The 14,019-nt window shown below is 56.3% G+C and overlaps 1 protein-coding gene and 1 long non-coding RNA gene across 2 annotated transcripts in view; both read right to left on the bottom strand.

The window, feature by feature from the left end:
* Positions 1-6,110, bottom strand: part of LOC102455392 (uncharacterized) — a 54,543-nt gene extending 48,433 nt beyond the window's left edge. Inside the window, exon 1 of the long non-coding RNA XR_332174.4 lies at positions 3,264-6,110. This is a non-coding gene — a long non-coding RNA (uncharacterized LOC102455392). The remainder of the gene's footprint in view (positions 1-3,263) is intronic.
* XKR6 (XK related 6) overlaps positions 1-11,163 on the bottom strand; it is a 266,006-nt gene extending 254,843 nt beyond the window's left edge. The window contains exon 1 of the mRNA XM_025185363.2: positions 10,492-11,163. Coding sequence (XP_025041148.2) covers positions 10,492-11,099 — 608 coding nt within the window. The 5' untranslated portion in view covers positions 11,100-11,163. The remainder of the gene's footprint in view (positions 1-10,491) is intronic.
* Positions 11,164-14,019: the final 2,856 nt, after the last annotated feature.

Here is a 14,019-nt window from a genome sequence, read left to right as displayed (position 1 = left end):
TGAAAAGAGGAAAAATATAGACTTATTCCCTTTTATTTGTGCTTCTCTATGATGTGCAAGGAAACTCGTAAAGTATCCTCTCCCCTTCCCCCCCCCCCTCCAAGAAAAACTATTTTCTATTTATACAACAAACTGGTCTTGGCTACCCTAAAAAACTGTGTATGGCAGATTCCAGTGAAACTTGAGCAACTAAAAGAGGGATTTTAGTAAGCATTTAAAGTCCTTTGCATTGTTAACAGGTATTTGACATAAATGACGTGTAGTGCAGAAGGAGCTTCACCTGCAGGAGCCAGAGTGTAAGACTTCCAAACAATTCTTACAAATACTTGGGGGGGGGGGGCGCGGATTAGAGGTACCCAGAACACCGGTCTAATTCTGCTCCCACTGAAATCCACAGTGTCCCTGTTGACTTAACAGGAACAGAGTTAGGCCACTGCTGAAGACTTTTACAAACTCCAAAGTATCTAGTGCACAGGTTCCTAAAAGGTGGTCCCTGAAACACCAGCACACCAAGGTCACTCACTTGGTGATAAGGCACTGGTCCTATTTATTCACCAGCTGCTAAACTGCATTAATAGAAAGTATGAAACACCAGACTAACCCAGCTACATTTCTATCACTAATAGAAAGTATAGCTGCAATGAATGAGTACTTCCTCCATACACACCCCATCCACCCACCCGTGTTTTTTTTCCCCCACATGTGTAAGTTACAGTACTGCCAAAGAGATGTTATAGGATTGTGTGGGAGGGGAGGTAGTCCAGAACACACTGCAAAGGTGCAGTCTACCCTTTGAAAAGGTTAGGGAAAACTCTTACCAGCATCTTCAGATCTGCTTAGTCTTTAAAGTGCTACATTGTCCTGCATTTTGCTTCAACATCTGTGATTTGACCCCCCTCTAGTGGGTAACCCACAACAAGGCAGTAAGCCTCACTACCAGCTAATGGCTAATGGAGAGTCTCCTTTTGCTCAGGTGATTAGTTCACTTTTTAAGCCTAGGTGCCCTCTATACCAACACTAATATCTTTTGTGCTGTTCAATGTGAATGATGTCTACAGCCAGAGATTCCTTAGGGTGAGAGACTCTATACTATCCTGTATTGGAAGCAGGTGTTCAGAATTTTCTTCTGTAGAGCACTCACACAGGGGTCCTTTGCAATTTTGAGTAAATGGAAGCAGAGAGAAATTCTCTGCAATATTTGGTTTTATGTGCATCTCTGCTTGTCATAGCATTGTCATTGACTTGGTGCTTCTTCCCTTTGTCAGGCATTTTCAGAGCCTGACAGAACTCTATGCTACAGCCAAGTTTTCACAGCTTATTCCTAAAGAGGAAGAACTCAGCTGCCAGACAAACTAACCAGAAAAGTAGAAAAGTATGTAAGTCTGCCAGAAGAGACAGCAAATGTGCAGAAAGTGTCTAGAAATCTCAGTTCCCAAGACAGAAGAGTCTGACAAGATTCATGGATGGATACTTCCAGCTACCCAGTTGTTTGACAGATAAATATCTTCCAATCTTAAATTACCCAGACATGGTCTAGGAGTTGCCAACATACACTGAATGAGAAGTGTTTTTAAATTATCTTGACTACAGTGAATGTTTAAATCACACTATTAACTCTAGCACAAAATTCTCTGATGTAACTAAATGTGTGTACAATAAATGATTGTTTAACAGCAAATATTCCATTCAAGCAAACTGTTGCAGCAGAAACTTAGCTCCTTGATAGATTGGTTTGACAATTATGCAAATATTTATCTTTCCATATCCCACACAACCTTCTTTAAAATACGGGTATTTCCCACATTTGGTACATCAACTAGTGAAAAAAACAGTCGAGTCTTTACCTTGCTTGTAGGGATTACAGAACACATGTAGAGTCTAAATGCTTTAATATCAAGGGAAACGGGACTACAAGGTTTTCTTACACTCTGCTTTCTTCAGGACACGTACATTTACAGTTCTTGTTTTTAAAACAGATTGGGATGCATTACATGTATGGAAATATTCCTGAGAACTTCTGAGACACAAAAGAATAGGATTTTCAACTGATCATCACCTTTCATTGTAGACCCATCAGGCTCAGGTTACTATTATTCCACTGGTTTTTAGTGGTACATTCCTAGATATAACCTACTAGTATGATGCTACACAAGGTAACAATTCACACTCCAAACTTTGTATATTTTAAGGAAAGCAATCACAACCCACTAACCTACTTGCAACAGTGATTAGAAAGAATAAATCAACAATATCATTTTTGTAATACAGCTAGTTAGCCCAGACACTACATCTTTTAAGTCAAAATGTCCATCCCTTAATTTACACAGATAAATTACTTCAGTGGAAGCAACAGTCCTGGCATGCTTAAAAGGCAGCCCTGCCTCCAGTCTAGTTCAAGCAACACCACCAGCACTGCAACATTCTCCCTTAGTGAATATCCCTTCTGCAGTTTTGTAGTACTGAAGCACAAAAGAGGAGAATATGCATGTCTGATATCCTTTACTTTGACAGTTTGGACGAAACGTAAATTAAAATAAAATTAAAAACTAGAGACTGTTAAAATGAGGTAGAAATAGGTACGCGAGTACATGTACTTTAAACCATCTTGCATGTGCAATGACTGGGAAAATAAAAATAATAGCAAAAGCAAACTAATTGAATCTGGAAATACAAATTAACCCATCTCTCAGCAACACTTGAATCTGTCTCACACTCTCGGCAAAGCCTAAATTCTGTATGTGATTGGTATTTTTGTACTTGCACAAACATAAGGGGCAAAACCCAAAACCCCCTCACTTAACTCATTTGCACTGAAACTGCTAGATATTGCTTACACAATTCCAATAAATGATGGAGATATTAACGCTCTGATGCCTGCCCCAAAAACCGATGTATTACTTCTAGTAGAAGCTTGTATTCCTGCTGTAGAAATGCAAGCTATGAATCTTTATTTGCAAGTCTCACCAACGTTTAGAAAAGGAAGCCCCTACAGGATCACAAACCATATTTGATCCCCAAACATTAAATACAAACGTGACATTCACCAAGAAAGAGCTATGCAATTCAGTCCTGCTGTATCTATCCTCCACAATTTTGCCTCCAGTTGTAGGGTAAAAGATCGTTTCTGCACAATATATAATGTTGGTCTTACTACACATTTGCACAGTTCATATCCATTTTTATGACAGAACCTAAGCCCGGTGCATCACATGCTGATCGTACATCATTCAAAGTTGTCTCCCTCCATCACTTAAACTTCTTACCAGCATGAAATGATTTAGCTGCAGGCAAGTACTGTTAAAACAGTGCTTTCCAGAATTAGTCCGATCACTGCATTCAAGATTAATTTTCATGACAGTCACAACAGCCATGGCAAAAACAGAAGAACACCTTTGAAATAGTCACAATGGTTAGTCCACAAATTCCTTCAATCATAACCATCTCAGCTTTCTTAAACCAGACCCAGAGATCCAGCTGCACTCCCACTGCCCGGTTTAGCAAGATCTGAATGCAATTCAGGTCACAGTCAGGATCACAGCGAGATCTTATTTCAGTTAACGTGACTTGCTCTGGAGAGCCCCTTCTCATTCCCTGTGTCAGCAATGCCAGATCTGCACATTCCCAGCGCTGAAATCCTCCTCTGCAGTGAAGAGTCAGCGCTTACTCCAGGCAACTTAAGCCTCTTTTCTTCATAAAAGACACACGTCTCTCCCATGCACACACACCAGAGCACGTAAGCAGCATAGGTTTTCCCCCACCCCCGAGCTGTCCATTCAAATGCGTTGTGGGTTTGGTTTTGCCAGTGCAGATTTGCACAGTGGTTAATAGGTAATCACTTATTTTGTGTGGCTGCATGATGACACCTCCCCCCCCTCCTCCCAGTTTGCCAAAGGAGTATCTGCATCAAGCTGCTTTGGCTTTTGTGATCAGCATTTGGGGATAACAGCTGACAGGAGGAGGCTGAAAGGTTTGTGAGCTGATTCTTTATCCTCCAACACATCCCCAACCACACATCCCAGCGTTGGCTTCAAAAATACCCATGGCCATCAGTAAGTTGAGAGGGAATTGGTTTTAAATAAGTGCAAATGACATTGAGAAGACAAACAAATAGGCTTTCTGCTGCACTGCATGATTTTACCAGCTTCTTTCCTAGGTAGCAATTCCACACAACCTTCCCACACATTTCCTCTCTGCACCCCTCCTCAAAAAAAACACCCAATCTTTGCTGTGCAATCTCCATTTTACCTCAAGAGCCCTGCGCTAAGAACATCAAGCTCTCCCCCCACCCCGAAACGTGCTGTCTCCATCTTAACTTCAGCCACTTTTTCAGAAATTTCATTTAGCAGCAAAGTTAACCCTTCAGTTACCCATACACCATCCTCAATACCCTTTCCTTCTGCCTCGCCAGCCCGGCTGCTTCCTCCTCCCCCCACCCGTCCCAGCAAAACTACAATCCTCTAAAATCCATCTGATGTCTTATCTCCAGGATTTATTCTGGAGCTTTCAAGTGCAGGGAGAAAATTAACCCCGTAAAATGCTAGCGGCGCCCTTTGATTTCCATGCCCCATCATATAAAATGTCTCATTGTTGCTTTCTCCCATATGTCTAGCTTATTCTCCCGGAAGATATTTGAAAATGGACCAAATTAATCCACTTGTTTGTCCTATCTACCACCCCTTTTCCTCCAAATCTCCTTCCCAAATATTGTTTGTGGGATGCCTATCTCGTCCCCTCTCACTTCTGAGGTCTCTTCTTTCTGCACATAGAATTGTCCTAGAGAACATTGGAGCTCAATGAGCTCTATGTACAGTTATCCTTAGATCACCTCTTTCCCCAGAATCTCAACTCTGTGGGGTTCATACTTACAGGCTTAGTCTATGGAATGCCTTCATGCTCCCTCCCAAATCTGTTTGGGGTATGTTTGTCTCCAAAGTCATCCTGGAGATTTCATCCCCAAACCAGATCCCTCCACCCCATCCCTAGAAATTATTTCCTTTCCCTGTCTCCTCTTGACATGCAAATCCTTTCCTACCTTCCCAAAGAAGACCTTCCCTTATGGTTTTTCCTCAAGGGAATAAATCTCATTTCTGACCTCCAATCCCTTACCTCAAAGATCCCCAATCCCCCCCATGTCTACTGAAGGGGTGTTTCTTTCCTATTACCAAAGATTTATGCAGGACATCTCACTACATTTTCCCCTCTTCCTGGGGCAGGGGATGGGTGTATCTTCCCCTCCTCTTCCCTGCAGACCCATGGCCCAACAGCTCACCCTGAATGCAGGTAAGGATGTAAACATCCCCCCGCCCTCCATCCCAAATCCATATTCAGAAGTTTTTCTAGGGGTAGAGATGAGCTAACCCCTAAGTACACAGTCACCCATTCAAACTTCATGTCCACCACTTCTCTCTATACCCTGAATTAACCTTGGTATAGATTGACCAGTTTCACTTCCTAATCCCAGCCACATGCCATGGAACATTCCCCCTTGAGCACAGGAGCAATTCTTCCTCCCCTAGACCTGTGGACCCAGCCAACAGAGTTCTCCCTGTGTGGGAATGACCTCCACTCCACATGACCATCCTCTCCTCTCTGCCTCCCCTGTACAGAGACCTCCACTCTAAAGCTCTTCCCACGGGTGGGGTTCCCCCTACCCCCATCATTCCCACGAGATTAGGGGCCAACACCTTCCCCATTTCTTCCCAGGCTCCTTCCCTGCTGCTAGCCTTGTGTGCATGTCTAGGAGTGACTCCTCTTCCCAAGGCCCAACCCCATAGTGTATCGGGGGGGGGTTGATCCCCTCTCCTCCAGCTCTCCCTTCCCCCGTGTCAGCGAGTGACCCCCCCCTCCTTAAATCCTCCTCCCCCCCAGTGTACATGGGGGAACTAACCTCTCCTCAAGCCCTCAGAGAGAGAGAGAGAGAGAGAGACATCGACCCTTTTCTCCCCAGTGTGTGGGGGGGTAACCCCCCTCCTCAAGGCCTTCTCCCGCAGAGTGTGTGGTGTTGAGGGTGACCTGCATCTGCTCATGGCCTCCAATGTTTGTGTGAGGGGGTGACCACCCCCTTCTCAAGCCCTTTCTCCCCCAGTGTGTGGGGGTGACCCCCCTCTCAAGCCCTTTCCCCACCAGTGTGTGGGGGTGACCCCCCTCTCAAGCCCTTTCCCCACCAGTGTGTGGGGGTGACCCCCCTCTCAAGCCCTTTCCCCACCAGTGTGTGGGGGTGACCCCCCTCTCAAGCCCTTTCCCCACCAGTGCGTAGGGGTGACCCCCCCTTCTCCTCAAGCCCTTTCTCCCCCAGTGTGTGAGGGTGACCCCCAAAGCTCTTTCTCCACAAGTGTCGGGGAGTGACCCCCCTTCTCAAGCCCTTTCTGCCCAATATCTGGGGGAGTGACCCCCCCTTCTCCTCAAGCCCTTTCTGCCAATATCTGGGGGATGATCCCCCCCTTCTCCTCAAGCCCTTTCTGCCCAATATCTGGGGGAGTGACCCCCCCTTCTCCTCAAGCCCTTTCTGCCAATATCTGGGGGATGATCCCCCCCTTCTCCTCAAGCCCTTTCTGCCCAATATCTGGGGGGGTGACCCCCCTTCTCCTCAAGCCCTTTCTGCCCAATATCTGGGGGGTGACCCCCCCTTCTCCTCAAGCCCTTTCTGCCCAATATCTGGGGGGTGATCCCCCCCTTCTCCTCAAGCCCTTTCTGCCCAATATCTGGGGGTTACCCCCCTTCTCCTCAAGCCCTTTCTGCCCAATATCTGGGGGGGTGACCCCCTTCTCCTCAAGCCTTTTCTGCCCAATATCTGGGGGGTGACCCCCGCTTCTCCTCAAGCCCTTTCTGCCCAATATCTGGGGGGGTGACCCCCCTTCTCCTCAAGCCCTTTCTGCCCAATATCTGGGGGGTGACCCCCCCTTCTCCTCAAGCCCTTTCTGCCCAATATCTGGGGGGTGATCCCCCCCTTCTCCTCAAGCCCTTTCTGCCCAATATCTGGGGGATGATCCCCCCCTTCTCCTCAAGCCCTTTCTGCCCAATATCTGGGGGATGATCCCCCCCTTCTCCTCAAGCCCTTTCTGCCCGATATCTGGGGGGGTGACCCCCTTCTCCTCAAGCCCTTTCTGCCCGATATCTGGGGGGGTGACCCCCTTCTCCTCAAGCCCTTTCTGCCCAATATCTGGGGGGGTGACCCCCTTCTCCTCAAGCCCTTTCTGCCCAATATCTGGGGGGGTGACCCCCTTCTCCTCAAGCCTTTTCTGCCCAATATCTGGGGGGTGACCCCCTTCTCCTCAAGCCCTTTCTGCCCAATATCTGGGGGAGTGACCCCCCTTCTCCTCAAGCCCTTTCTGCCCAATATCTGGGGGGGTGACCCCCCCCTTCTCCTCAAGCCCTTTCTGCCCAATATCTGGGGGGGGTGACCCCCCTTCTCCTCAAGCCCTTTCTGCCCAATATCTGGGGGGGGTGACCCCCCTTCTCCTCAAGCCCTTTCTGCCCAATATCTGGGGGGTGACCCCCTTCTCCTCAAGCCTTTTCTGCCCAATATCTGGAGGGGTGACCCCCTTCTCCTCAAGCCCTTTCTGCCCAATATCTGGGGGGGTGACCCCCCTTCTCCTCAAGCCCTTTCTGCCCAATATCTGGGGGGGTGACCCCCCTTCTCCTCAAGCCCTTTCTGCCCAGTATCTGGGGTGACCCCCCCTTCTCCTCAAGCCCTTTCTGCCCAATATCTGGAGGGGTGACCCCCCTTCTCCTCAAGCCCTTTCTGCCCAATATCTGGGGGAGTGACCCCCCCTTCTCCTCAAGCCCTTTCTGCCCAATATCTGGGGGGGTGACCCCCCCCTTCTCCTCAAGCCCTTTCTGCCCAATATCTGGGGGGGGTGACCCCCCTTCTCCTCAAGCCCTTTCTGCCCAATATCTGGGGGGTGACCCCCCTTCTCCTCAAGCCCTTTCTGCCCAATATCTGGAGGGGTGATCCCCCCCTTCTCCTCAAGCCCTTTCTGCCCAATATCTGGGGGGTGACCCCCTTCTCCTCAAGCCCTTTCTGCCCAATATCTGGGGGAGTGACCCCCCCTTCTCCTCAAGCCCTTTCTGCCCAATATCTGGAGGGGTGACCCCCCTTCTCCTCAAGCCCTTTCTGCCCAATGTCTGGGGGAGTGACCCCCCCTTCACCTCAAGCCCTTTCTGCCCAATATCTGGGGGGGTGACCCCCCTTCTCCTCAAGCCCTTTCTGCCCAATATCTGGGGGGGTGACCCCCCTTCTCCTCAAGCCCTTTCTGCCCAATATCTGGGGGGGTGACCCCCCTTCTCCTCAAGCCCTTTCTGCCCAATATCTGGGGGGGTGACCCCCCTTCTCCTCAAGCCCTTTCTGCCCAATATCTGGGGGGTGACCCCCCTTCTCCTCAAGCCCTTTCTGCCCAATATCTGGGGGAGTGACCCCCCTTCTCCTCAAGCCCTTTCTGCCCAATATCTGGGGGGGTGACCCCCCTTCTCCTCAAGCCCTTTCTGCCCAATATCTGGGGGGTGACCCCCCTTCTCCTCAAGCCCTTTCTGCCCAATATCTGGAGGGGTGATCCCCCCCTTCTCCTCAAGCCCTTTCTGCCCAATATCTGGGGGAGTGACCCCCCTTCTCCTCAAGCCCTTTCTGCCCAATATCTGGGGGGGGTGACCCCCTTCTCCTCAAGCCCTTTCTGCCCAATATCTGGGGGGGTGACCCCCTTCTCCTCAAGCCCTTTCTGCCCAATATCTGGGGGGTGACCCCCTTCTCCTCAAGCCCTTTCTGCCCAATATCTGGGGGGGTGACCCCCCCTTCTCCTCAAGCCCTTTCTGCCCAGTATCTGGGGGGGTGACCCCCTTCTCCTCAAGCCCTTTCTGCCCAATATCTGGGGGGGTGACCCCCCCTTCTCCTCAAGCCCTTTCTGCCCAATATCTGGGGGGGTGACCCCCCCTTCTCCTCAAGCCCTTACTGCCCAATATCTGGGGGGGTGACCCCCTTCTCCTCAAGCCCTTTCTGCCCAATATCTGGGGGGGTGACCCCCCTTCTCCTCAAGCCCTTTCTGCCCAATATCTGGGGGAGTGACCCCCTTCTCCTCAAGCCCTTTCTGCCCAATATCTGGAGGGGTGATCCCCCCCTTCTCCTCAAGCCCTTTCTGCCCAATATCTGGAGGGGTGATCCCCCCCTTCTCCTCAAGCCCTTTCTGCCCAATATCTGGAGGGGTGACCCCCGCTTCTCCTCAAGCCCTTTCTGCCCAATATCTGGGGGGGTGACCCCCCTTCTCCTCAAGCCCTTTCTGCCCAATATCTGGGGGGGTGACCCCCCTTCTCCTCAAGCCCTTTCTGCCCAATATCTGGGGGGTGACCCCCCTTCTCCTCAAGCCCTTTCTGCCCAATATCTGGGGGAGTGACCCCCCTTCTCCTCAAGCCCTTTCTGCCCAATATCTGGGGGGGTGACCCCCCTTCTCCTCAAGCCCTTTCTGCCCAATATCTGGGGGGTGACCCCCCTTCTCCTCAAGCCCTTTCTGCCCAATATCTGGAGGGGTGATCCCCCCCTTCTCCTCAAGCCCTTTCTGCCCAATATCTGGGGGAGTGACCCCCCTTCTCCTCAAGCCCTTTCTGCCCAATATCTGGGGGGGGTGACCCCCTTCTCCTCAAGCCCTTTCTGCCCAATATCTGGGGGGGTGACCCCCTTCTCCTCAAGCCCTTTCTGCCCAATATCTGGGGGGTGACCCCCTTCTCCTCAAGCCCTTTCTGCCCAATATCTGGGGGGGTGACCCCCCCTTCTCCTCAAGCCCTTTCTGCCCAGTATCTGGGGGGGTGACCCCCTTCTCCTCAAGCCCTTTCTGCCCAATATCTGGGGGGGTGACCCCCCCTTCTCCTCAAGCCCTTTCTGCCCAATATCTGGGGGGGTGACCCCCCCTTCTCCTCAAGCCCTTACTGCCCAATATCTGGGGGGGTGACCCCCTTCTCCTCAAGCCCTTTCTGCCCAATATCTGGGGGGGTGACCCCCCTTCTCCTCAAGCCCTTTCTGCCCAATATCTGGGGGAGTGACCCCCTTCTCCTCAAGCCCTTTCTGCCCAATATCTGGAGGGGTGATCCCCCCCTTCTCCTCAAGCCCTTTCTGCCCAATATCTGGAGGGGTGATCCCCCCCTTCTCCTCAAGCCCTTTCTGCCCAATATCTGGAGGGGTGACCCCCGCTTCTCCTCAAGCCCTTTCTGCCCAATATCTGGGGGGTGACCCCCTTCTCCTCAAGCCCTTTCTGCCCAATATCTGGGGGTGACCCCCAGTTCTCCTCAAGCCCTTTCTGCCCAATATCTGGGGGGGTGACCCCCCTTCTCCTCAAGCCCTTTCTGCCCAATATCTGGGGGGGTGACCCCCAGTTCTCCTCAAGCCCTTTCTGCCCAATATCTGGGGGGGTGACCCCCCTTCTCCTCAAGCCCTTTCTGCCCGATATCTGGGGGGGTGACCCAGGGGGCAGACGGCAGAGGGGCGACCCGCATGTGCCCAGCCCCCCTTACCTCCAGACCTGCCCCATCTGCAGCAGGTGGATGACGGCCTGCCAGACCCACACGGAGACGCGGCAGAGGCGCTGGGCGCTGCCGGCGGGGCGCCCGACGGCGCCCATCATGGGCGGCCCGCGGCTGCTGAGGCCCTGCACGGCGCCCAGCCCGCCGCCCGTGTAGTCCTGCACGAACCAGCGGAAGCTGAGGGCCTGCACCAGCACGGAGGGCAGCAGCACGAAGGCCAGCGTGAGGCCGCACCACACGTAGTCCCGCCGCCCGTAGTGGTGCAGCGCCAGCCACAGGTCCGTGCCCACGTCGCCCAGCAGCACCAGCAGCGCCAGCACGATCCACAGGCAGTCCAGCCACGGCCGCTCGCCGCCCGCCGCCGGGGCCGGGGCCCCCCCGCCGCCCGCCGGCCGGCCCAGCAGGCTCCGCAGGCAGGCGCTCCGGCAGCCCCAGTAGCACGACGAGGTGTTGCAGCAGTGGCAGATGTGCAGCGAGCTGCTGCCGCCCGCCTCGCCCGCCCCCTCGCCGCCCCCCGCCGCCGCCTCGTCCAGGTCGTGCAGCTGGGCGAAGCCGACCCCCGCGCCCCCGCCGCCGCCGCCGTCCGACTTGGCCGCCATCTTGCCGCCGCCGCCGCCGCCGCGCGCCCGCTCGCCCGCCCGCTCAGCCCCGCTCCTCCGGCCCCTCGCCGGGCGGGCCCCCGCCCCCCCCCACGCCCCCGCGCCCCGCCGCTTCCGGGGGAGGCGCCAAGCCGGGCCCCCGAGCGGGATGGACGGGGGACCCCTAGCGCCCGCCCGGCGCAGCGCGGCTCCCGGCGGCCGCTGCGGGTCCGGCCCCCCCCCACAGAGCGCGGGACCCCCCCCCCACACACAGCGCGGGACCCCCCCCCCCACACACACAGCGCCCCCAGCCCCCGGGACCCCCCCCACACACACAGCGCGGGACCCCCCCACACACACAGAGCGCCCCCAGCCCCCGGGACCCCCCCCCCACACACACAGTGCGCGGGACCCCCCCACACACACACAGCGCGGGACCCCCCCACACACACACACAGAGCGCGGGACCCCCCCTCACACACAGCGCCCCCAGCCCCCGGGACCCCCCCCACACACAGCGCCCCCTGCCCCCGGGACCCCCCCCCACACACACACAGCGCGGGACCCCCCCCACCACACACAGCGCGGGACCCCCCCCACCACACACAGCGCCCCCAGCCCCCGGGACCCCCCACACACACACACAGCGCGGGACCCCCCCCACACACACACACAGCGCCCCCGGGACCCCCCCACACACACACACAGCGCCCCCGGGACTCCCCCCCACACACAGCGCCCCCAGCCTCCGGGACCCCCCCCACACACACAGCGTGGGACCCCCCCCACACACAGCACCCCCAGCCCCCGGGACCCCCCCCACACACACAGCACCCCCAGCCCCCGGGACACCCCCCCCACACACAGCGCGGGACCCCCCCACACACACACACACATCGCCCCCAGCCCTCGGGACCCCCCCCACACACAGCGCGGGACCCCCTCCACACACACACAGCGCGGGACCCCCCCCCCCCCCACACACACACAGCGTCCCCAGCCCCCGGGACCCCCCACACACACACAGTGCCCCCAGCCCCCGGGACCCTCCCCACACACACAGCACGGGACCCCCCACACACACAGCACCCCCAGCTCCCGGGACACCTCCCCACACACACAGCGCGGGACCCCCCCCACACACACAGCGCGGGACCCCCCCCCATACAGCACCCCCGGGACACTTCCCCACACACAAGGCGGGACCCCCCCCACACACAGCGCCCCCGGGACACCCCCCCCACACACAGCGCCCTGGGCCCCTGGGACCCCCCCCACACAGAGCGCCCCCGGGACCTCCCCCTCACAGCGCCCCCAGCCCCCGGGACACCCCCCCCACACACACAGCGCCCCCAGCTCCCGGGACACCCCCCCACACACACAGCGCGCCCCAGGACATCTCCCCACACACAGCGCCCCAGGGACTCCCCCCACACAGCGCCCCTGGAACCCCACATACACACAGCACCCCGAGCGCGGGGAGACCGGGACCCCCCCCACAGTGTCCCCAGGACACCCCCCCACACACACAGCGCCCTGAGCGTGGGGAGCCCGAGACCCCCCACAGCGGCCCCCCCAACACATAGCATCCTGAGCACGGGGAGACCAGGACCCCCCCACAGCACCCTCAGCCCCCGGGACACACTCAGCGCCCTGAACACGGGGAGCCCACTGCCCTGGGACACCCCCCCACAGCGCCCCCACCCTCCTGGACACCTCCCACAGCACCCCGAGCACAGAGACCCCACTGACCTGGGACACCCCCTGGAACACCCACCCCCACAGCACCTCAAGCCCTCGGGACACACACACCCCCACAGCACCCCCGAGCACAGAGAGCCCACTACCCTGGGACACCCCCCACAGCGCCCTGAGCGCAGAGACCCCGCTGCCCTGGGACACCCCCCCCCACACACACACTCCGAGGGCCCCTCCCCCCACCACACAACTCCCCAAGCGCAGAGCCCTACTGCCCTGGGACATCCCCCCTCCCCCCACAGCACCACGGGATATCCCCACACACTGCCACGGGATACCCCGCACCCCCCCCCCACACACACACACAGCACCCTAGTCCAGAGCCCCCACTGCCCTGGGACCACCTTAGCATTCCCTGCATCAAGTCCTCATACCCCCCCCACCCCTATCTGCCCCCACAACCTCCCCCAGCACTCCCTGCAGCGAGCCCCCTCTTCCCCTAGGACTCTCCACTCTCCTCCCCCCACACACACACTGCCCTCAGCCCTGCTTCAAGGACCCTCCCACCCACAGTATCCCCTGTACAGAGCTTCCACTGACCCAGCACCCCCACCACGCTGGGGCCCCCCCACATACAGCTCCCCAACCCATAGTACCCTGCTGCCCTTGTGACTCCCCTACCTCCAGAACCCCCACCCCTGGCACCCCCTGCTTCCTCTAGGACCTCCCCTCATGTCACCCCCTGCAGTGAGCCCTTGCTGCCTCTGGGACTGCCCCCACCCACAGTGCCCCCTGCACTAAGTTCTCTTAGCCCCATTGCCCGTGGAACCCTCCCCCTACGTCCACGGGCCCAAAGATCCCCTCTCACCCAGCCTTGCTGCCCATTGCACTAGCAACACCCTTCCCCCCACTCACTTCTTCCTGCAGTAGGGACCCCCATGGCACCCAGCGCCACTGCCTCCCCTGTACCAGAGACCCCGCCGGGCTACCTTCTGGTCCAGTAAGGTCAGCCCTGGGAGGGACCTAGCAATTTCCCTCCCACGGTCTGCTGCTGCCCCAGCCCTGCCTTGGCTTCAGCAGACCTGCCCCCCTCCAACACAGTCATGGGACTCACTCCCTGCTCTTCCCCACCAGCCACCACCTCCAAGACCTTTCCCCTCCCTCGAGTCCCATTTCTACCACTGACTCCCACACCCCATCTCTGCTGCCCTCTGCCCCAGTGCAATCCCAGGGCTTTCTGCAC

The sequence above is a fragment of the Pelodiscus sinensis genome, chromosome 3 (genome assembly GCF_049634645.1).
Source record: "Pelodiscus sinensis isolate JC-2024 chromosome 3, ASM4963464v1, whole genome shotgun sequence".
Classification (NCBI taxonomy): Eukaryota; Metazoa; Chordata; order Testudines; family Trionychidae; genus Pelodiscus; species Pelodiscus sinensis.
Note: the sequence above shows the minus strand (reverse complement) of the source record. Positions and strands in the feature narration are given on the sequence as shown.